The following is a 21,819-nucleotide window of genomic DNA, read 5'->3' as shown; positions in this document are numbered from 1 at the left end:
GCAGCGACAGACATGGCAGCTGTCAACTCGGTTAGCGGTGGCCCATCAAGCGCATTCAGCCCGCGGGGCCTGCGCCGGTATTTTAATTACTGTTGGGTAAACTCATTTGCCCCAATGAAGGCGCAGCGCCCTCGCAGAATATGCCGGCTCGGTGACCTCCGACCTCGCTGTGACACAAGATACAATGGGGGCAAGGCCACGCTCTCCCTCTCTTCCCAGCCTTTATTACCCTCTATTACTTCAATTACATATCCCTCGCTGAGTCCGATACGGGCGGGGCGAAGGAGAGAGAGGGAGGGGGGGTTTGCGGGGTGGGGGGATGGGGGGTGAGGGGGAGAAGAAAGGAGAAATAAGAACGACACAAACAATGAAATACATTTTTTTCAGCCCCTCCCAAGCTGCCATCTGATGTGATCTGATTGATCTGAGAGAGCGTCTAAGTGATATTATAGCTGTAAAAGGTCATGGACTCGATCTCGCCTCATGTTGGGGTGGGGGGGCTGATACACCCCCCCCCCCCCCCGCCTCCCTCTAGCCTCCTCAATCCCTTTCCCCCATCCCTTCACACTGATACTACCCTCTGAGCCTCATAGCACCCCCCTACACACACACACACACACACACACACACACACACACACACGACATACACACCTCCACCCCCAGCACCAAAATCGCCGAGCCCTCTGCCCTAAAAACACAGCCAGGCTCAAGATCATTAGAACATGTCGGGGGTTCACCGCCAACACAACCATTTTGGTAACCTCATCAGCTGACATCATTATTCGAGGTACTGTGTAGCATGAAATTAGTGCCGGGGTCACACAAACTTTGATTCAGCCCCTGCTGAGAACAGACCGTCCAACAGTAACAACATTGTTAGGGCCAAACCAACACAACCGACCGCACATATCGGGTCATGCTCCCCCCTCCCCCCCCTTTTTCTTTTCCCAAGACCACCACTACAAACACATCATTTAGATCATTCCACTGGATTAAAAATGCAAACACATTCTGTAATATATAATTATATAAACAGCAATACTTGTTTATTAAACTTGTTTTTTGCTAAATCTGCCATTAGTCCAACTTAGAAACTTACTACAAAATGGTCTCTTAAAGTTTTAAATGTAGCTTTGGTACACCATTGTAAATTACACATTTGAATAACTTTCGAATATTTCTCCATGATCCTTTAGGCAAGGGATGTTCTGAGTATATCAATATAGACAGACCGATCAAAGTTCCATCAATTTGACCTAAACACCACTGACACTTGAACTGTAAGGTGATAAACTTTATTTAAATACTATCCTTAGGCACATGAACATACGTCAGAAATACCACACTCATAAAAATAATTCTACCTTTCAAAACACCCACCATATTAACAAAGAGCTACTTTAAATCAACAAATGAAGCTGACTCCTCTCGCTATTCCTGACCTCAATAGCAACAGGGAGGGCGAGGGAAAATTATTTTATTTCCACTCTATTAATCCCACTAATCCAAAATAAAAACAAGACAAAAATGCATGTCCACACTAACAAAACAAGTCCATTAAAAACAGAAATCCACAACATGCGTCCAAGACAAATCAGGCCTACGGCTGGCACACCCTGGGCTAAATATGGATTTCAAAGGGGAGTTTAACCCTGAGCCCAGCAGCCAGCCTTTCAGCCGAGGTCTGTGGCGGTCCAGGCGGGGTTGTTAATTTGTCTCGGTTGACCCCTGTCTTTGTCCGGGGGGATGTATCTAGTTTGTAGAGGTGCTTTCATCTAGGCCTCTAATATGTTTGAATTGAAAAGAGGGGTTATGATGTATTTATACTGCCCTGGAGGAGGGGGGACAATAGTGGAAAGGGTCGGTCCCTCGGTCCCTCTCTCTCTCTCTGTCTTCCCAGCCTTCTGTGGGAACCCCCCTGTGGCTCACACCCTGGTTCAGGAGACCTTTTGGGGGCTCCTTTTCGCGTCCTCTGTGTCTGGGGTCACAACCACATTCTGCTCCAAGCCTTTTTGCTTATCCGAGTGGAACGGCCCCTGTGTCAATTTAGACCAACAAAAAAAAAAACCCCATCCAAGTTGGAGGCTGCTTGGGAGAAAAACAAAAATGAAACGATCGATTTGAAGTCAATTTGAAAATAAATTTGAAGACGTTGGCTGATGAATGTACAATATATGGCTAACATGGAGTATTCCACTGCCAGACTAAGCGAAGGCCAAAACAGTGCCTGCCTGAGAAAGTACAGTGGTGAACATTCGTGAGCTTCTTAGAAATCAATGATATGTGTCTTTGTAACTCTGAATACCATACTTTCCTTTCTCTACTTTTGAACGCAATGTGGTGTGGACATGGGTATTGTCTTTTGTTGTTATGGTGATGCCGATAAGTGTTTTTGTACCGTCTTAAAACCCTTTCAGTAAAAAGCTTAATCACAAAAAAAAAACAACTAAAAAAAACGAAATACATTCCTGCCACTGATGTTTCTCACAGAGAACTATGTGCACAACAAGATCATATTTATAATGGTGCATTCCTTGTGGCTTGCCTATGGGCAGTTGTAGGCTGTTGAGTCACTTGTCACACTCTCACGCACGGTGACACAAGTGCAGTGCAATGGTGAATAGGGTGATGGTAGTGGCAGATAATTACTAAGCTGCTGATATTGCTTGCAATGCTCCTGTGTTATTTCCAGGTGAGACTTTGCAGAGACGTTGTGCATATAATTTCTTGCAAACGTCATTTGTGACATGACTAAAAACTTTGCTACTTTCATTTTAGAGTTTTCTCAGTGCACCGTAGAGTTCACAGAGTTCGTGAATAAGACAAATTAACATGCAAACATGAAACACTCAGGCTATGTGCTAAAGTCCAACTCTTATGAGCTGGTTTGTGTCGTGAATAGAACAGGATCCCTCTGTGATTCCAGAAATGAATTTGAGTAAACGCATATATACCATAATGTTAAAAGTATAGACTGTACAGAGTATGTCATCCTAGGGTGTGAGCTATTTGGAGTGGGCAAACAAAATGAGTAGATAGCCAAATCCTACCCATCTTCCTTGAGTTACAACTTCCACAGTGAAGTGAAATACTTAATTACCCTGCACAAGGTTGCTGACATTTAGCATCACATTATATCAAACAGACCCAGAGAAGGCTTTTGGGGCAATTTGCGATGATTACGGGCATTGCATTGCTACTACTTACTGTTTACCACAGCCACTTTTGATTTCGAAACTACAGCGTCATCCCCACTCGTTGCTGATTGGCCCGTCCTTTCTGGGGTCTGATGAAAATGTTAGAAAGTGATGGTGTTCCAGACTAGTAGATCCCTGGAAGGAGATCTAGGTGAACGTAGCCAGGGTACAACAGCACCGCATGGGATTGGTCACTGATTTTCTCTTCACCCTGTATACCTCAATCTTCATATACAACTCAGAGTCCTATCATTTGACGCTTTAAGACAATGTGTGGGAACAATCACCTCCTCTCACGTGTGATGAAGGCAGAGATGGTTTGGATTTTAGGAGGACCAGGACATAGCTGACCATTATTATTCACCCTGGGAGAAGATTTGACAGTGGCCTAGTTACCTGGGATTCACCTGGAAAACCGACTTGACTATAAGTATAACACTGAGGCTGCCTACAGGAAGGGGTCGATCAGACACTTGGTCCTTCAATGTGTGCTGCAAAACGTTGCTTATCTTTTACCAGTCTGTGGCAAAATGCCATTTTATTTGTAGCAATCTCTTGGGGCAGCAGCAACAGAGCTGGCGACTCTAAGGAACTGAACAAACTGCTGAAGCCTAGTTCTGTGCTACAGACTGCTCTGGGACCCCTTGGATATTCCCTCTACCCCAGTGTCTCCTTAAAGGTTGTATCAGTGATGGCGGGGGATCGTCACTTTTGTTGATGTTCAAACAAAACAGAGAGCTAACTCTCTACTCCCTCCCCCTCCCTTTCATGCAATTGAAACTCTCCTGAATGCGCATCTCGTCGGTTATTGGTCAAAACACTTTATTTTGCCTTTGAGTGGTTGGCAACACTTGTTGATAGCATTTGTTTTTGTGTGCAGATCTCGGAGGCCTAGGCTGCCTACAGACACGTTTTTTTGACGGCCTGCTTATGGGGCGGGAAGCTAGCGGATCGTTAGGAAAGATTAGATGAATGTGATTCATTTATGTTTGGGCCTTTTTTTGGCCTGCAATCGCTGATACAACCTTTAAGTTTTGTCTCTGGCAGCAGACTATTTACTATGAGGGAATCTTACTGCAAGCCACCATGATATTAAATATACAAAAACCATACGTTTATTACAGTTTATTGCTCCCACCCAACCCCGCCACAAAAAAATGTATTTTAACACATATAATGTTGGCAAGCTACCGATTGTAGACTACAGTTTGTCTGTTCAGCATGACAACAGGGGTGGGTCAGGTTCATTTCCAGGCATCATTTTTTTTTGTCCAGTTTCTTTCTAAACCTTCCAGCATTGAAGTTACTGGCATACAAGTTTTGTGACTTCTGAATGCAGCTAGGTTGTTGTGACATGTTTCAGGTCCACCCCGGCTAATATATGCACACAAATGTAATATTGACCAATAAAAACGGCATCAAGATGGACAAAAAAGTATGTAGATATAACACTAAATACGGTTTAGAAGTGATTCCATAAAATGCAAATTAAAAAGACAAACTTTGGTCAATTGTTAACGTTAGTGACAATAACAATGGCAAAAAAAAAAAAAAAAACACATTTCTGCGACACACCTGTGCAACTCCCACGGCACATAGTCTGGGATGCATGGCTCTACACAACCTAGTGTTCAGACAGTGGTTCCCCTGACTCAGAGATCTCCGCAGCTAAGGACTCACTGATGCCCACCGCAATAGCCATCTACTATCACTGATCTCTGTGCCATCTACTAGATGGGCTCCTCCTGGAGTGGCAATGCACAATGCACATTTTCATTTAATCTGCACATATCTGATATCTTGCCTTGTAGTCAAAATTACAATACAAAAAAGCGCATTCTGAGCTTCCTTGCGGAAAATTTCTCTTTTACTCTATTTATTTTTTTCTAGTGTTTTTAAAATGATTCTCTCTCTCTCTCTCTCTCTCTCAAATACAAATCTATGGTGAGAGTATCTGTATGGCCAAATTCCTGGAGTTGCAGTCCCAGGGGTCCTAAGGGATTTGTGTCTTTTTTTTCCTCCTGGGAATAACAAAAGTTTTCCATGGCGAGCGCGCTCGCTGGGACAACACCTGCATGGGGCCGTGCTGTAATGGTGTGCTTGCGGAGGGCCTGCGGAGTCGGGGCCGATTGGCTGCAATCAGACGAGACACCACCTGTCGTCCCAGTCAGAGGCTCCCGCGCGCTGGGCTTTCAGCTGCGCGGTGCCCTGTAGTTAACGTGTGGGAATGCACACCCTGTGCCTTATCGCTTTATTGTTAAAAGCCTCTTTCTTTCTTTCTCTTTTTCTTTCTCTGTTTTTCATTTCTTCCCTCGTTCTTTTGGCCTTTCTTTTCGTTCATTCCCATAAAACCCTCACGGACAAATTGAATTCTTGACTCCTGAGACACAGCCCAGCTTGAGCGAGAGAGAGAGAGAGAGAGAGAGAGAGAGAGAGAGGAGAGAGAGAGAGAGAGAGAGGAGAGAGAGAGAGAGAGAGAGACAGAGAGAGAGACAGAGAGAGAGAGAGAGAGAGAGAGAGAGAGAGAGAGAGAGAGAGAGAGAGAGAGAGAGAGAGACAGAGAGAGAGAGAGAGGGGCAGGGTGAAAGACGTGGGATCTTTTCTTTTTCTTCGTCTTCTTTTATCTCTTCCACACTGGGGTGGAATGATGGAGGCAGGGGTGTGGGGTGGAACTGTGGCGGGTGGTGAAGGGGAAGGCGGGAGGGTGTGTGTGTGTGTGTGTGTGTGCGGTGGGGGGGGGGGGGGGGGTTGGTTGCATCAAGGGAGGGGCGTCTTGCTGTACTTTGATACCCAGGGTCAGGGGTCACGCTCCAGCCACTGGGAGCAAGAGTGGCGTTTTGCAGAGGGCTACGGGTTGGGAGGGAGGGTTCATCCAACAGCTATTTTCCTATTGAGCGTCTCAAAAGACACGGCCCCAGCAACATCTCGGCGGTTGTGCTTGACGAGTTCGGGACAAAAAACACAGACCCCCCGTCAGAAAACAAAATGACCCTTTCTCACCTCTCCTTGGGGCTGCTTCTCTTTGCAGGCTCTCGGACCCCTGCCACCCCACTACCACCCCCCTGACTCCCTCCTAACTGCCCACTCCCTCCATTTTGGAGTGGTCAGCGGCGGCCCCCAAGCCACCACTGTGGCTTTGTGTGCCCGAGCCCTTTGATGCCGACATGCAGGCGGGCGAGAAGGCAAGCAGGCAGGCAGGCAACCGTTGGCTGACCCTTGTCCCTTTCACTATGCATTCTAGTGGGCATTTTGGGCACTTAGGGTACGCCTTGTGAGTTCTGGTGCCCAGTGGAATAAAGTCAAGTAAGCTGGTTAAAACGGAGCGACGCAGGAAAGAACAATTAAAGATAATGAGTCGCCAAAGGGTTGAATTTGTATCAGAAGTTAAGTGATCAAAGTGTTGACGCACTTTGCCTCACTGAGCAGCACTCCATGTGCCTATATGAATGAATGTACATTTAGCTATACAAACAGCACATAGCAGTCAGTCAACACCAACTCCCAAACAGAATATAAATCCCAATTACTTCTACCCAATTCTGGAGATCAGCCACTTGAACTAAAGAGAGCAGCAAATCTATTCTTATTGGCATGTCCCTTACATCTAAGCCTAAGGCATATCTTCCAACAAAAATGTTTCAACACAATTTGGCTTATAGGCGAACAAAGGGGATGGTGGAGAAAGCGTTCTTGAGCTCTAGAAGCCTCTAAAGATCGCCTACTTTTTAAGCCAAGATAAGCCAGATTTTTCCTATGGGAAAATAACATGGGGATTTTGAATTATCGCACCTGTTAAACTCTTGCAGGGATGAATAAATCGGAAATGCAAACATTTTGCTCTACACACGTTTGTCCTCTGCCTTCGATACTGTGATCTCCGGTACATTAAGACGGCACACTTTGATTTTTGCTAACCCAAAGCTAACTTGCCATGGGTAGTTAGCTTCAATGAACACCCGGATCTCTTTGTATGGGCAAAGATGGCAGCATTGGGTAGTTTTGTAGGCGAACTTCAGAGGTCTGGTGAAGTAACGTGGCTAGGGGTCAGTCTTGTGAAAGAGAGCAATGCTGGATACTCCTCTGTGACTTCATGCCCCAACTCCATCTAGTCTCCATCCACGTGAATGAATCACACATTTCTGAAAAACAACTTTGCTTCAGTCTGTTATCAGTAGACACTGTTTTTGTCACCAAATTATATAATTGTATACACATAGCAGATGTGTTATATCGATATTAATAGATGGTAAGGTGACCAACAGCATACTAGAAAACAAATCATTTCGATGGATAAATGAATACCATACTATTTTTGTTCTTTTCTAGATTTCCACAACCTCTCAGTTCTAAGTGCAGTCATGTTGCTGAATGTAATCTTTTGACAGCCACTTTCCAGTTAAAGTTTCTTTTCATTTTCATTGCACATCGGCATTATAAGTGCTTTTCTGCTTAATCAGAAAACTATGGAAGCTCCCTTTCCAGAAGGCTGCAAGAGTGGACAGGCTTATCGACCTGTATCAGGGTGAGGGAAGACCTCACATCAAAGGCATGGGGGGCGATGGGGGAGGTTGCATGGGTGGGTGGCGCTAGTCTGCAGAGGACGATTGATTTGCTGGGGTGTAACCTGGTGCACACTCAGGGCTAGAGTTTCCCCTGGCCAGGATAGAGTCTCACACACTCAACAAGTCCCATCTTGTCAGCAGAGGTCTGGCATTACAGGAAACAATTTAGCTGAGCCGACTATTAATCTCGCTCGCACACACACACACACGCGCAGCACACACACAGACACAGACACACACACAGACAGACAGACACACACACACACACACACACACACACACACACACACACACAGTTATCCTGGTCACCTCTGGCAAACTCGCAGACGTCCAGAGAATAGAAAGACACACGACGGAATAGTTGGACATCAAGGCCCTAAGAATGAAAGGACAATGGCTCCATCCGTTAGCCTAGCTGCTAACTGTCCTGCTTTCCACTAAGTCAGCTGCCATCACCCTCGACAACCACGTCATTAAATATGGATCTATATGAACACATACTCTAACATGTCAGTCCTGTTTTGTTGTCATACATGAGAACCCAACACATATTAGTCAGGGGGACAACAAGCGATGCACTACTTGACCACCTCGTGCAATGCGCAATCTTCAGGCTAGATACAGGCACAGTCGGCTGTCTGCTAGACATATTAGATTTCCTGTAGCTAGCACAAAATCCGAATCTGACATAGCCTGACCTGTATGTTAGCACTTGTCAGAATTGCATGGGTGGCACTCGGTCCAGAGGGTATCGTTGAGAGGGCATTTAATACTCTCTTTGAAACATGGCTCCAGCGTTTGTTTGCCGAAACAAAAATCATCAGCAATCAACGTGCTGTGGGGAAACAAATGCAGCCCCCCCCCCCACACACACACACACACATCAACCCCCAAGGCTATGCCAAGCTCTGCTTCATACTGTGGCAGGACTGAGAGTGGCATGCTGACTTTTCTTCAGTGTTTTTCATGGGAATACATCATCTTAAAGAGTCGTCCTAATCTCTTCACATATTCACACTTTGCATTAACATCTAGTCATTTGGCAGATGCTTTCACCCCGGGCAAAGACGAACAAGTGTAGCTAAGAACTGAAAAGGCAATAACGAAGAAAATCACCCAGTCACGGAAAGTCTTCCTTGTTTTGAAGCATGCCAAGACAAACTCAGTGTTTTGAAGAGTTTTTTCCCCCCGAGATTTAGAAATGCACTTCTGTCTTTAGCTTGGAGTGAGTGTAGGGGAATGATGCTGCCACAAGTGCTGCTGCTGTGTGTGTGTGTGTGTGTGTGTATGTGTGTGTGTGTGTGTCTGCCTCGGCCGGCCCTAATCGGGCAGGAAGCCGGGGTCAGGATGAAACGGATGCAAATGAGAGGCCATTAGTGGCCACATGAGGAGCTCTCCTCTGGAAAGAGGGCAGATGAATCCACATCAGTGGAAGCAGGCTGACTGAAGACCCACATGGCAGACAAAAGCACCCCCACACCACCACCACCACCACCACCTTCTCACACACACACACACACACACACACACACACACACACACAACTCAGACAGGAGGGGCTGAAGGAGGAGGAGGAGGGAGCAAACAGAGGTTGGGGGTTAACAGATAAAGAATTAGAGATCATTAGGGCAGACATCTTTTCATGTCTCTCTTTTCTTCTTGATTATATTCTTTGCTGACTGTCCTTTGACAGGGGCACTGACTGTCTGAATTGGACTTGGGTATAAACGAAGCACTGTTGGTGTAAAAACAAAATATACAGAGAGTGTGCTTATACATTTTCAGTCAGGGGGATTTTGGCTGGCCAGGGGGGTTCGCCTGAAGCTGTGCCTCAAAGAAACTGCAAGCTATGGCCCAGGGCATTACAATTTAGAAACATTTTCATTCCAGTCTGTGAATCCTACCTGTGAGCCTAAATGGACATACACGTCCAACGGTCCCCCCTAACACAAGACTCCGTTAACTCCTCTGAAACTTTCACGGCACCAGACCAAGGTTCCCAGCTGTGAATGATTCAAACCATGGACAAGACATAACGAAAATAAAAACGGCACACAATACACTACGCAGTGGTGTCGACAAAAAAAAAAAATCTATTTCACCGAAGCAATCACAGAGAAAGGCCACGGCTTGGCGGTTTCTGGCTGGGACCAATCAGCTGTAAAAAGATACAGGACCGGGGGACGGTGCAGACGCAACCTTGCCATTTCTCTCCAGCCACAATATACTCCTAATAGACCTTGAGATGATACTTGATGAAAAAAAGACAGGAGGCTTGTGAGGGAAAAAAAAAGAGTAAATGGACGTAGGAGATGGGGGCACATGGGCAAACAGGGAGCCAGAAGGGTGGCAGACGGACGGATGGAAAGAGTGAAAAAGAAAGAGAGGGAGATGAGAGGAGGGACGGAGGGGGTGAGAGAGAGAGCGAGAGAGAGAGAGAGAGAGAGAGAGAGAGAGAGAGAGATAAGGCGAGAGCTTTGATGGTTGGATGCATGGTTGTGACAAAAAAACGGTCACTCAAATTCAACTGACACCATTCAATTGAATTTGTCCATTTTCTTTCTTGATTTTTATTAATTTCTTGCATCCCGTTACAATCAGTTTTTGCCTATACTGTTGACCCAGTCCTGACTGGCTCCAGGACCTCCTATTCTCCTCTTTCCTGTCTCTCTCTCTCGCTCTCTCTCTCTCGCTCTCTGGGACAGGGACGCACACGGCTGTGTCTCCTCTCTCTGACTCTCAGCCCTTTAGATAGCCCAAGCGTGACGCTGGAACAATTACATTTGCAACACAAGGGGCTCCTCTTTCGCCCTGCCTTGGTTCTCCAAATTAAAACATGCTTTGTGCCATCACCAATAACACACACACACACACACACACACACACAGAACAGCCTCTCTGACACGTCTCTCTTTTTCTCCTCTCTCTCTCTCTCTGTCTCTCATTCCCCCTTGTCTCATCCTTTCTGAATTCAGATTACTCATTTTTAACGACAGCACCAGATTCATCCTTGAAACATGAATCTGGGCTTTAACACATCCTTTGGCCCTCTTCACCAGTGTGGGGGCTTTAGGTGACGTGCCTGCTGATTTTACCATCAAATGTCACTTTTGCAACCAAATGTCCAGGTCCTGGATCAGTGTAGAATTCAAGTTTGTCTAGTTAAAAAGCCCCCCCCACCCAAAAAAAAAAAAACCTTTCAAGTCAGGTTACTTTGGAGGTTTTGGTGAAGTTAAGAGTAAATAAAAAAAAACAGTGACACGCCTTTAGAACAACCAAAGGAAACAACAAAACACAAAGCATCGTTGCTTTAAAACTTCACTCGACTCATCAAAACGATTCTTAAATTTTTTTTTTTAAAAAAAGCAAATGGTTTACAGGTTAGTGGATTTCCGGGCATTTTAATGACCTGCTCCAGTCATGACTATGTTAAAAGGTGCACTGGGCCAGACCCGTCTGTGCTGAAGGGTCTGCTATTTCAGCCTTAAAATTGGAGAATTAATGATGTGGATAATCGTCAGTGATTCTGAAGGTGGACTTTCCGTCGATGGAGACAGGAGCGTTAGGGCTTGACATATCGGCTGAGCGACCTGAACACCGCCGGGCTGGACACCAGCCAGGCCAGCAAGCCTCTCTGGCCTTCAGAATGAACGTCTCAGCTGCCACTTGATTCTGTCCGTTTGTCTGTCGGCCTGCCATTCAGACCGACTGACTCTGGCTCAGCATCTGCATATCTGACCCCGATTCTCCTTGACACACAACAGTGATGCCACTACTATGATTACATTTGGGTTGACAGAAGGAAAGCAGGAGGGTGCGGGGTTGGAGGTGGAGGAGGTGGGGGGTGCCTATGACACACTTCTCATTCCCCCCCCCCAGTCGTTGTCGTTTTTTAATTTTCTTTTCCTCTCTTTTTCCTTTCTTTCGGTGGCGGTCAGACGAGATGGAGGATCAGCTGGCGGGAGCGTCGGCGGAGCAGGTGAAAGAGCGGCTAGCGTTCCGGACTCATGTGTCCGAGTGTCAGTAAAGTGTGAGTGGGAGGACACACGGCCCAGTAATCAAAGGCCACAGGCAGGGGAAGCCACAGGCAGGGGAAGGCCACCTTGCTTTGCCATTAAATCCTACCTCAGGTTTTCCCTTGGTTTTTTTTACGTGTGTGGGACTCTCCTCTGCACAAGGTTAGAACTGACTGCAGTGTCTTGAGGAAAACTACATCATATCAATATATAATGTTATCTATGACAAGCAACCTGAATTTATCCATTTTTTGGGAGCCGTAGTGTAGTTTTACACCTTGTCACGAAAAGCTAAAAGCTGGGTAGGGTTTGCGGTCACTGCTTGATGCTTATTGGTTAAACATGATGTGAGCATCCGTTAGTTACAATAATGGAAAGGCACCTAAAGATATTACAGCAAAGGCTGTATGCCTTTTGCTGTGGAAGCGTGAATAATACGTAGATTGAAACAGATTTGGGGTAAATTCTCAATGTAAACATTAATATTTTCAATACACACCATTCAAGGCACACCATTAGTTTTCTTTCATATCTAAGCAAAATTGGTATAACTGAAATATCCCTCAGAGAATCTATATGGGAAATCAAACTGAATTGGGACCATGTGAAACAGATTTGAACTGATTTTAGAAATCAGTAGCGATACCCATCCAGTCTGCTGGTTATTTCTGCACAAATTGAACCAAAATGTGCACAATAATGCTGAGACATTCAGTATTAATGTATTTAGCAGCAAGGTCATGGATAAGGAGGAAAATGGTGATTCCACTGTATATTGGGTAGAAGGCTGAAGTCAAATGAGAGAAAAAGAGAGAGGGAGAGAGAGAGAGAGAGAGAGAGAGAGAGAGAGAGAGAGAGAGAGAGAGAGAAAGAGAGAGAGAGAGAGAGAGAGAGAGGGGACATCAGCATGGGAATAAGAGGCCATGTTTCTGTGACACGGAGGGGGACAACATTCTGCTTGGTAAGCATTTAAGGGGGGTGGATCACATCTCCCCCTCCCCACCTCTCCTATTCTGTCCTGCCACCCCACCCCCATCCCTATCCAACCTCCCCATGCACTTCAGAGGTGTTGGCTGACTGACATCAAAGCCGCCTCTTGGCAATAAATCGAGGAGTCATCCAGCCACCTGCACCGGAGTTCCCTGTCTATGACAATGCCCCCCCCCCCCCCAAATGCCCCCACACCCACCCCTCTATATGCTGCCCATCCACAACGACCCCTGCAACACCCACCCACCTAGCTAGCTCCTTTCTTCTATCCAGTGGTCCTCAGATACTGTTGACACACTCACTGTTTGGACAATCTCAGATTTGCACAAACGCACGGGGCATGAAGTCACGGTCAAGCCATGAATCACACAGATGGCATAACAGATGAGGAGATGGTCTTCTAACACACTGAAAACTTTACATGGCTTGTTGCAGAATATGTGTGTGGGAGTGTATGTGTACATGTATAAGATGACACCCAAGCTAAACATTACAAAATTCAGTTTTTTAATGAAACATTGTACATACAGTACACACACACACACACACACCTTCAGCCAAGCATCAGACTAACCCAGAATAAATCCTGTGATTAATGCTGAGTTATATGAACTAATTTAGGAAAATCCTCACTGTATTGCTTTTCTTCAAAAACATGCTATGGGTCTAAGGCTAATGACTTAAGTGCAAGGGGCATTTTAAAAAGACAAAACTTACCCTATGGTGGGACTTAAGGCAACAGACCAGACCCTATCAAAGGTGTGGATGGTGTGTAAACATTTGCCTAGACGATTTGGAGAAAGTGTCCAGATCTACAAAACAACCACACAGACAAGTGAAAATTGTGCAAGACATTGGGGACACTGAAATACAACTCACAGTGTATACCGAGCTACATCAGTCCAATCATGAATCACACATTCTTAAGAATAAGACTTTCTTTTCAAAGGATGGACAAACGAGTGACGCTTGCCCTGAGAAAGGACATTCAAAATCAGGACATTTAGAGACTATTCAGCCCAAACATCCACCTGCTCCACTCTCCAATACGTGCTCCCAACAGGAATACTCGAATAACACGTCACAAACCGACGGCTTGCCAAGTCTCCATTTTGGCAAGAGCACAAGATGCACCACCACTGCGATGCTACTGTATCTCCAGCATTCTCTTCCATTGGGCCACATCACAACTCTGAATTATCTTTTCACATCCCAACACCTGAATAAACTTTACCATTCCTGGACAGGCTATACATGTTTGGCTCATAACTGTGCAGGCAATAAACATTAAAGAATTCCATCAGAGTAGTTTCATGGAAGAAAGGAGCCATATCAAACTAGAGGTTATGGGACTCGACTAGTGATCCATAACAGAAGAGTGACATCTTCTACAGCGACGTTTTTAATTATACATCAGTGGCCACTAGACCACAAAACCTCTGACAGTAAGGATACGGAGTCTTTTTTGCAAACAAAGATGGACTCATATGAGACTGTTCTGTTTGTTGACAGGATGAAATGAAGGTTGTTGTAAGCAGTTATTACTGTCTGCATCCTTCCTCTTACCCGTGCGGTCTTGTCTCTGGAGCCACTCACAATCAGGCCATCTTTACAATCGATGCAGTTCACTTCTTGGCTGTGGGCATAGAACTCCATAGAGAAGTCATCTCTTCTATTATGGATGATGATTTTGCCATCCCTTAGATAGATGAAACAACATGTCTTTCAATACTGAGACATAGAACATACAATACAGTAAAGTTGTGACTACAAAAAATCTGACGGAGATTTCAGGCCCTTATACACCAAAAACATTATGCTGCAGGAGGGCATTCCAGTGCAGAGAGATATATTTTTCATTCGTACATCGTGTGACAAAACACAGAATACCAGTTCCATATATTTACTAAAAACATTAGTAATACAAAGGTGAAGGGGACACATGGCCCAAATGTACCCTCCAGCACTGATGAGGTGTGTATCTGTCAGGACAAATCGACACACATCTTCTTGGTGTCCTGAAAACAGAGCGAAGCGGCTGTGCTGAAACCTCCCCCTCCCCCTATCTGGACTGAGATGGTACGCTCCAATGTCTGCAGCTTGAGAGAGATACAGCACATCATGGTCCAGCTGTAGCCATGGCAACAAGCTGTATGGAAACACAATCAAGAAAGTGGAAATCACGCCCTCGCACATCTCTCCTTTCATGACATCTCAATTTGGTTTCTATGGGATTAAGGTGACAAGGAGACTAAACACAGCTATGATGTATTACTCAGTCCATGACACACCCAGGTGAAAGACATACAGTATTTCATGCGGAACAGAGAGAGAGAGAGAGAGAGAGAGAGAGAGAGAGAGAGAGAGAGAGAGAGAGAGAGAGAGAGAGAGAGGTCACACCAAGACAACTACTGGATCATATTCTGACTCTAAATGGTCAGAGACCGATTCATATTCAACACAAATATGAACTTTTTACTTACTTATTTTTAAGTTTAGCTGTATTTTTTTAATTTTAGGAATTGTTCCAAAAAAAAAAAACATCTTGTTTTCTACACAAGAGACATATTTCTGTTAATTTTTGTGTGCACACACACACACACTTCACCTTTGACAAGATAATTTTGTCTGACATGGTTGGCATATCAAAATAGGCTGATTAAAAAGCATGATCATTGCTGATGTGCATTGGACTAGTCACAATAAAAAAAATAAACTCAGAAACTCACTTTGTCTTCCACTTCAACAAAACTTCTTTGCGACAGCTGCCTTGTGACCAGTTCTGTGATATCCTCACCCTGTCCTTCAAGAGAATCCCCTGATACCTGAGACAGTGAAGAGATATTAATAAGACACTGCATGACGACTGTCTACCAATTTACACTTCCTTTAATTATAATACTATGTTTTGACATCCATCAAATGACACACAAAATACAGGACCTGGTGGCGAGGCTCAGGTGATTTCACAATAATCAGCAGCAAAGATAAAAATGTAATGAGTGCATGTTTGTTCTTAACCGATTATGCATACTTGTGAGCATGAAAAAGGGGGCCGTGGCTAAGCGCAGGTCTCAGTCCTGCCGCAAAATCAATTAATGCTGGCACATACTAACTAAACCCCTACTATAGGTCAGAGAGATTTGAATGTGTAACAAACAGCACAAACATTACGGATGGCTTAAGATGGTCAAAAACCAAACCCCTGTGAGTCCTCCTTTTTCTGTTTATTCAGTAAGCTAAGGCAAGAGAAGTTTTCCAAAGAAGGAAGATTCATTTTTATAGGTAAATGTCTAATTATGCAGACTGAACCTACACATAAGCATGGAGTTGTATAAACGTATAACAGACTGCTCAATGAAACAATTTCAAGCAGCATTGTTTTTATTATTATTATTAATAATTATTATTATTGTGAAGAGACACCCAATACCTAAAGAAAGAAACAAAACAGAAAAACCAAAGGGTATGACTGACAGGGTTGATCAGAGGTGTCTTAAGGCTATTATTCTTTTTCAGTGTTGCACTTGTTTGTTTACTGTGTCATTTAAAATGACCATAGCATATCATTCACATGTATCATAGTTGGTAGGCCTATGCACTGTGTATTTTAATGTGATGATTACAACACCAACAAACCTAAACTTGTTATAGCCTAATGTGTCTGCAGAGTTAGGCTGGTTTTATCGTTGTGCAAATTTGGATACGAACCTACTACACATCCATTGATTACATCATATCGGCCAACAAGAATATCATAAACGAAATAATAACATATTAGGCTACTTTGAATATGGTTAACAAACTGATAGCTTATGCTAGCTGGCAGTTTCCTTAAAAGGTGGTCAATTGTATGGTTAAGTAAAAAATAACACGAAACGTACAAAACGAATTAGGCTACTGTTTTATTTCAGGCGGACGAAAACCGCCTAATATATTAGTTAAATAGACTAACTACCGAGTGAGATCTGTCAGAGAAAGTGACAAATATCCCTGTAGTAAACCAACCAACCTGTTTGTTTACATCGCTACTTTCGCATGGAGAATAGAACCATACGCACGTTTTACGCTAAAGAAATGACGCAGGTGCCATAGGAATGGCAAACCATTGGTTATCAGAGCTACGTAAATAGCGTAACACAACCTGGGCCTGATAAGAAATGTGGCGAAAAAGAAAACATTTCTTACAAGTCTCCTCCTTGCCGTGTTATTCCTGTGTTTATGAGATCTTTGGCTATCTTCCTCCACACCGCATCACGACGTGTGAAATGGAAAAGTCTCCTGCAAACTTGGGAGAGACGACACAACGACTTGCAGTCCAAATACGACAAGATAAGGTAGAGGACATCATCTGGTAACTGAAATAAACTCATTTCAAGTCCTTTCAAGTAGTAGTCTAAATATATCTCTATATTTTAAACGTAGACGTTTATTAACGCCTTTAGTATGGACTCGATCAACGACGTTAAAGAGAAAAACACAGTATTCCATCTTTTTTCACAGCGTGTTGACAGAGTTTGTGTAGGAAGCCATTACATTACGACTGAGCATCACGTGATTGACGTAACGTAACATTTTGGTAGCCGTACGCGCTCCTGGGTTGCACAGTAGGGAAGTATGATTGGAACATGATCTATATAATGCCTATATTTGGTTTTAATCCAAACATAATTATAAGAATCTACAGGTAACACATGATTTCTTAAAATTTGGGAACTTGGGATTGGGAATCCCTTTTTTTTTTTTCAATCGTCATTTTACCCTGAAAACGTTAGCCTGAGAGTAGCCTAATTAACTTTTTTCCAGAGCACTTGGATGGTAACTGGGGCGGCACATGTAGGCGAAATGTTGTCAAAATATTTAAGTGGACACATAGTCCTAGGTAGTGTAACCATGCATCTAAACATATTGACAGTGTAGCTAGATTAAAAACAGAAAATGAGAATCAACAGCACTGTGTAGGCCTAGAAGGGGTAGACAGTGTGTGTGGCAGTGCAGGAAATAGACAACATTCAACCTGGAGCATTATGAGTTGGAAACCTTCAGGCTCAGCCCAGACCCTAGGGTCTAGGGGCATCTTCCTTTGTGCACTAATTTGTTTCTTTTGGTGCAATGCAGTTTGAAAGTTAACAGAGTTATCTCTCTCTCTCTCTCTCTCTCTCTGTTTGTTATGTAGCCTATGTCTGTTCTTGTGCCTACTTCAGTAGGCTATTTTTGCTGAGAGGTCTACAAACAGGTCAAAACATCACACCACATATGGAGTTTAGTACTTTAGATATTTTGTTTGTTGATATTATATTTTAATCTAAGTAGTATAAGGACACACTGAGTTATAACCACTTCATTGAAATTTACATCACAGATTTAATTCCTGTTGAAGCGCAACATGGCATAGTAGATAGGTTCAGAGGTTACCATCACAATAAATGTCTGGTACAAGATGTCTCAAAATGTCTAAAGGGCTTATTTGAATAGCACTAAACAAAAAATAAGGGGCGGTTTGTGTTTCTCATTTCTTTTTGGCCAGAAATCATAAAAAAGGCTTGATTGTAATGGGGTCAACAAAAAATGTGTTTCCATGGCAAGGCCAGCGTGAACAGCCCTTCACCATTTCAACATTTTGAGTTGAGGCTTGTCATTGTTCCTCTTATTAAGAGTTTTTTCCCCCTCGTGTCTTTTGGCCTCTTTAGACTAGATTTCTGAGAGGACATGCTCAGTTGCTTGTGGAATGCAATTTTGTTCTTTTCTTCATTCCCTCGCTCCTTCAATCACTCTCCCCATCCACCCCTTCAGTCTACGGCAGATTCAAATGCCTTGATGTTTTTTTCTCCCCCCCCCCCCCCTCCTTTTCTTTCCGTTTTTTTTTGTATGGTGAGCCCCTTGTCATTGACGGTGGACCCCATCTCATGTAAGCATTCAGAGCTGTCATTGTATAACATGTTTTTATATTACTGCCACAATGGGTCCATTTGATCTAGGTTATGGTGTGTGATTGTCAGAAATGCAACTACTTGGTGGCTGCTTTTGTTTGGACCCAAGTGGTGGTCTGACCTCCCCTCCCTCTGTCCAAGCCATTCACCACACTGGGTATTCTTCAGAGCCCGCCCTGAGTAACCTTCAGCACAGCAGTCGCAGGTATTACCACACATTTTGGGAAAAAGAAAATGTCTGCGAAAGATGTTCCATTGTGTAACAGGTCATCATTCTACTGCAATAACACCAAGCTAAATAAAATGTGTGAATTTTCATAAGGAAAGGTTTTTTGGCTAGTTTGTGGTGTAACTTTTTTAGTTCCAAAATGTAACTTAACTAAAGCATGTACATTTTCTTCCATTTAGCACAATGTACTTTCTGTAAAAATATCAAGTGTGACAAATCGATGCTTGGAACAAAACCTTAAACACCCAATGTTGTATTTGGTCCCATTTTTCCCACTGCCTCAACTCTGAGAACAAAACAGGCTTTGATCTTCTGTGCACAGCACACAATAGAAACATGAACATTTTTGTTGCAACTTCTGAAAGTTGGCTACTCTAGGTGCCTGGGTCCTAGAATGCTGCATTTCTTTAAAAAATAATTTATGGTTGGCTTTCCAGTTGAATTGACATGACTAAAAGGAAATGAAGGGGGGGGGGGGGGTCTTCACGTTTGATCTTTTTCCTTTTTTTAAAAGAGGGTGACCATGGTACACAGGGGCTCTCCCTCTGAGCTGGCAAACACATTTACCCAGTAATTGTTCAGATCATTCTGACAATCAGTCTTAGAAATGCATGGACAAACAAAGGATTACAGCCCCAATTGGAAAAGTCAACAGGTCTCCCGTGAGTCCCATATATAAACAATTAAACTGTCGAGATTCATCTCTCTGATCCCCTGTTTGCATTTCAATTATGCCACAGAGTTAAGCCATTAGGTCTTCCTCTCCCTGGCCTTGTCTGAAGGAACATAGATACATCCTTTTAGCATTTCATTAGGAAGTAATTAATTGAATATTTTAGCATTTTAATTTGTAAAGTCAGTAGTACTTTGAACAGTTGTTTGGAAATAACAAAAAATATCTAAATCCAAATTATACAAATAATACTACTGTACAAATAATGTTCTTCTTATGTGTGTGGGTTCTCATAATCATGCAATAAGGATAAACATCTGTAAAATGCAATGACAATGTTTTGACAAATGCAATCGATATCTGTTGTATTTAGTGTTATCATAAATCCTTTAAATCCCCCTGAAGTTGCACAATTATGATTTAAACTACTAGCTCTCGTTCAAGCACTACACATTCCTGGGACTCCTGAGAATGCTGAACAAATTCCAAATCTAGATTCAAGCAGCAAACAAAAATGTATGGGGATCCCTTCACATCAAGTCTTTCTGTTAGTTTTGTGTTTGTAGGAGTGATTTTATGACCAGTGCTAGTTTGTCAGAGTGTAAGGCCAACCCAGTTAAGAGCCAGGGTCATCCACTCCTTTGCCCCCTGCCACTCTGTGACTTCAGCAGGGGGCCTTGCACAAGTCTAAATTGCTCCCAAAGCAAATTAAGAAGGTAGCTCTGTTTGTCTATGAGGGGTTAAGGATGACGGTTGCAGTTCAATAAAATGGATGAAAGCAATGTTGTGCTCTCTCTCTCTCTCTCTCTCTCTCTCTCTCTCTCTCTCTCTCCATCTCTCTCTTTCTCTCTCTCTGCAATTGCTTCTCATTTGCATGGCAAGCTGCACTAAAGGTGTGATTTTTCCCACAACTTTACTCACTTCTCCAGGTCCTCTACAACTTTATAGTCATGGCCAGTAAAACCAGAAAAAAACTCTCAACAATGACATGAATGAATGGATAGCCAAAGGTACAGATAAGAATGTAAGTCAAGGAAAGAGTAAGTCAGTAATTTCATAAATTTTATTTACTTCAAAAAGAAAGAAATATTCTAACTTTTGTGCTTATTCACATTTCTTTTCGTCAACATGCCCAATAATGTTGACACGTATAGGGATGCTACACAGTTTACTCAATTAGTTGGACTTTTTGCATGACCAACATACAAAGCGCTATATCCTGGCAGACTGGGTCAGACAGAACTGGATTGAACTGGGGTCTGTTGGGCTGTATTCTGTTCGGCAGAATTGGACAAATTAGTGGAGAATAGCATCACCCTCCACCCCCACCCTGCTCCAGAAAACCCAGCTGGGTCCCCTACCTCTCCTACAGTCTGACCCTAAACCCTGGGGGTCAGCTACCAGCACAACATGGGGCTGACCACATGGCGGACTGCTGCAAAAATAACAGAAGTGCAAAGGTATTTAGAATACATGTATAATAAACCAGCAGAAAAAGGCCTGACACACCACTGATTGCATTGACAGAGAGAGAGAGGGAGAGAGAGAGAGGGGAGCAGAGAAGAAGAATAGATTGCTGGGTTTCCAGGAACTAAGACCAATTATGGTGAATTTGAGTTGTCAAGTGTGAGATATTGCTTTGTGCTTAGACTTGATGCTGAGAACACAGGCCTCTAGACCTGTACTTGTAATCTTGGTGGATAAAGGTTGTAAGGGGATAGGTAAGCATGTGTTTGTTTAGGAGGACCAAACCCAATGCTTCAGAGACAAAGGTCAAACATAGTCTTTTTGCCAAAAAGCTTCTCTAAACACTAACACAAACAGAAGCACGTGCACACACACACACACACATACTCAATCTTTGGCTTCCCACTCCTGAGGGCCCTGTGAGCAAATACAACCCTCTTTAGAGCGACCCTCAGCTTTCCAATCAGATTAAGCCCCCAGGCGGTGTCCACCTTTGGCCCAGAGCTGGCCCTTACCTGGCTCTGCTCTGGAGGAGGATATCTATTACATTCCAGTGGCAGAAGCCATTGAAAGCTACAAGATGCTAAAGTTTAGAAACCTATACTTTCAAATAACGGCTTCAAACTCATTTTGATGCTACAGTGACTTATATGGAAGGTCTCTGACATTGGCAATTATGTGTACATGGATGCTTGATATTGCACTACGTAGCGTTCTTGATCGGGTAGGATCTTGACCTATTTAGTCGGCTTT

General features: G+C 43.7%; 1 protein-coding gene across 1 annotated transcript in view; it reads right to left on the bottom strand.

Moving 5' to 3' along the window:
• fbxw4 (F-box and WD repeat domain containing 4) overlaps positions 1–17,330 on the bottom strand; it is a 34,652-nt gene extending 17,322 nt beyond the window's left edge. Inside the window, exons 1-5 of the mRNA XM_042065088.1 lie at positions 16,956–17,330; positions 15,497–15,592; positions 14,725–14,916; positions 14,334–14,466; positions 13,485–13,579 (exon numbers count right to left, since the gene is read on the bottom strand). Coding sequence (XP_041921022.1) covers positions 13,485–13,579; positions 14,334–14,466; positions 14,725–14,916; positions 15,497–15,592; positions 16,956–17,140 — 701 coding nt within the window. The 5' untranslated portion in view covers positions 17,141–17,330. The remainder of the gene's footprint in view (positions 1–13,484; positions 13,580–14,333; positions 14,467–14,724; positions 14,917–15,496; positions 15,593–16,955) is intronic.
• Positions 17,331–21,819: the final 4,489 nt, after the last annotated feature.

Source organism: Alosa sapidissima, chromosome 16 (genome assembly GCF_018492685.1).
Source record: "Alosa sapidissima isolate fAloSap1 chromosome 16, fAloSap1.pri, whole genome shotgun sequence".
Taxonomy (NCBI): Eukaryota; Metazoa; Chordata; class Actinopteri; order Clupeiformes; family Clupeidae; genus Alosa; species Alosa sapidissima.
The sequence above is the reverse complement of the archived record's forward strand: the minus strand, read 5'-3'. Positions and strand labels throughout refer to the sequence as shown.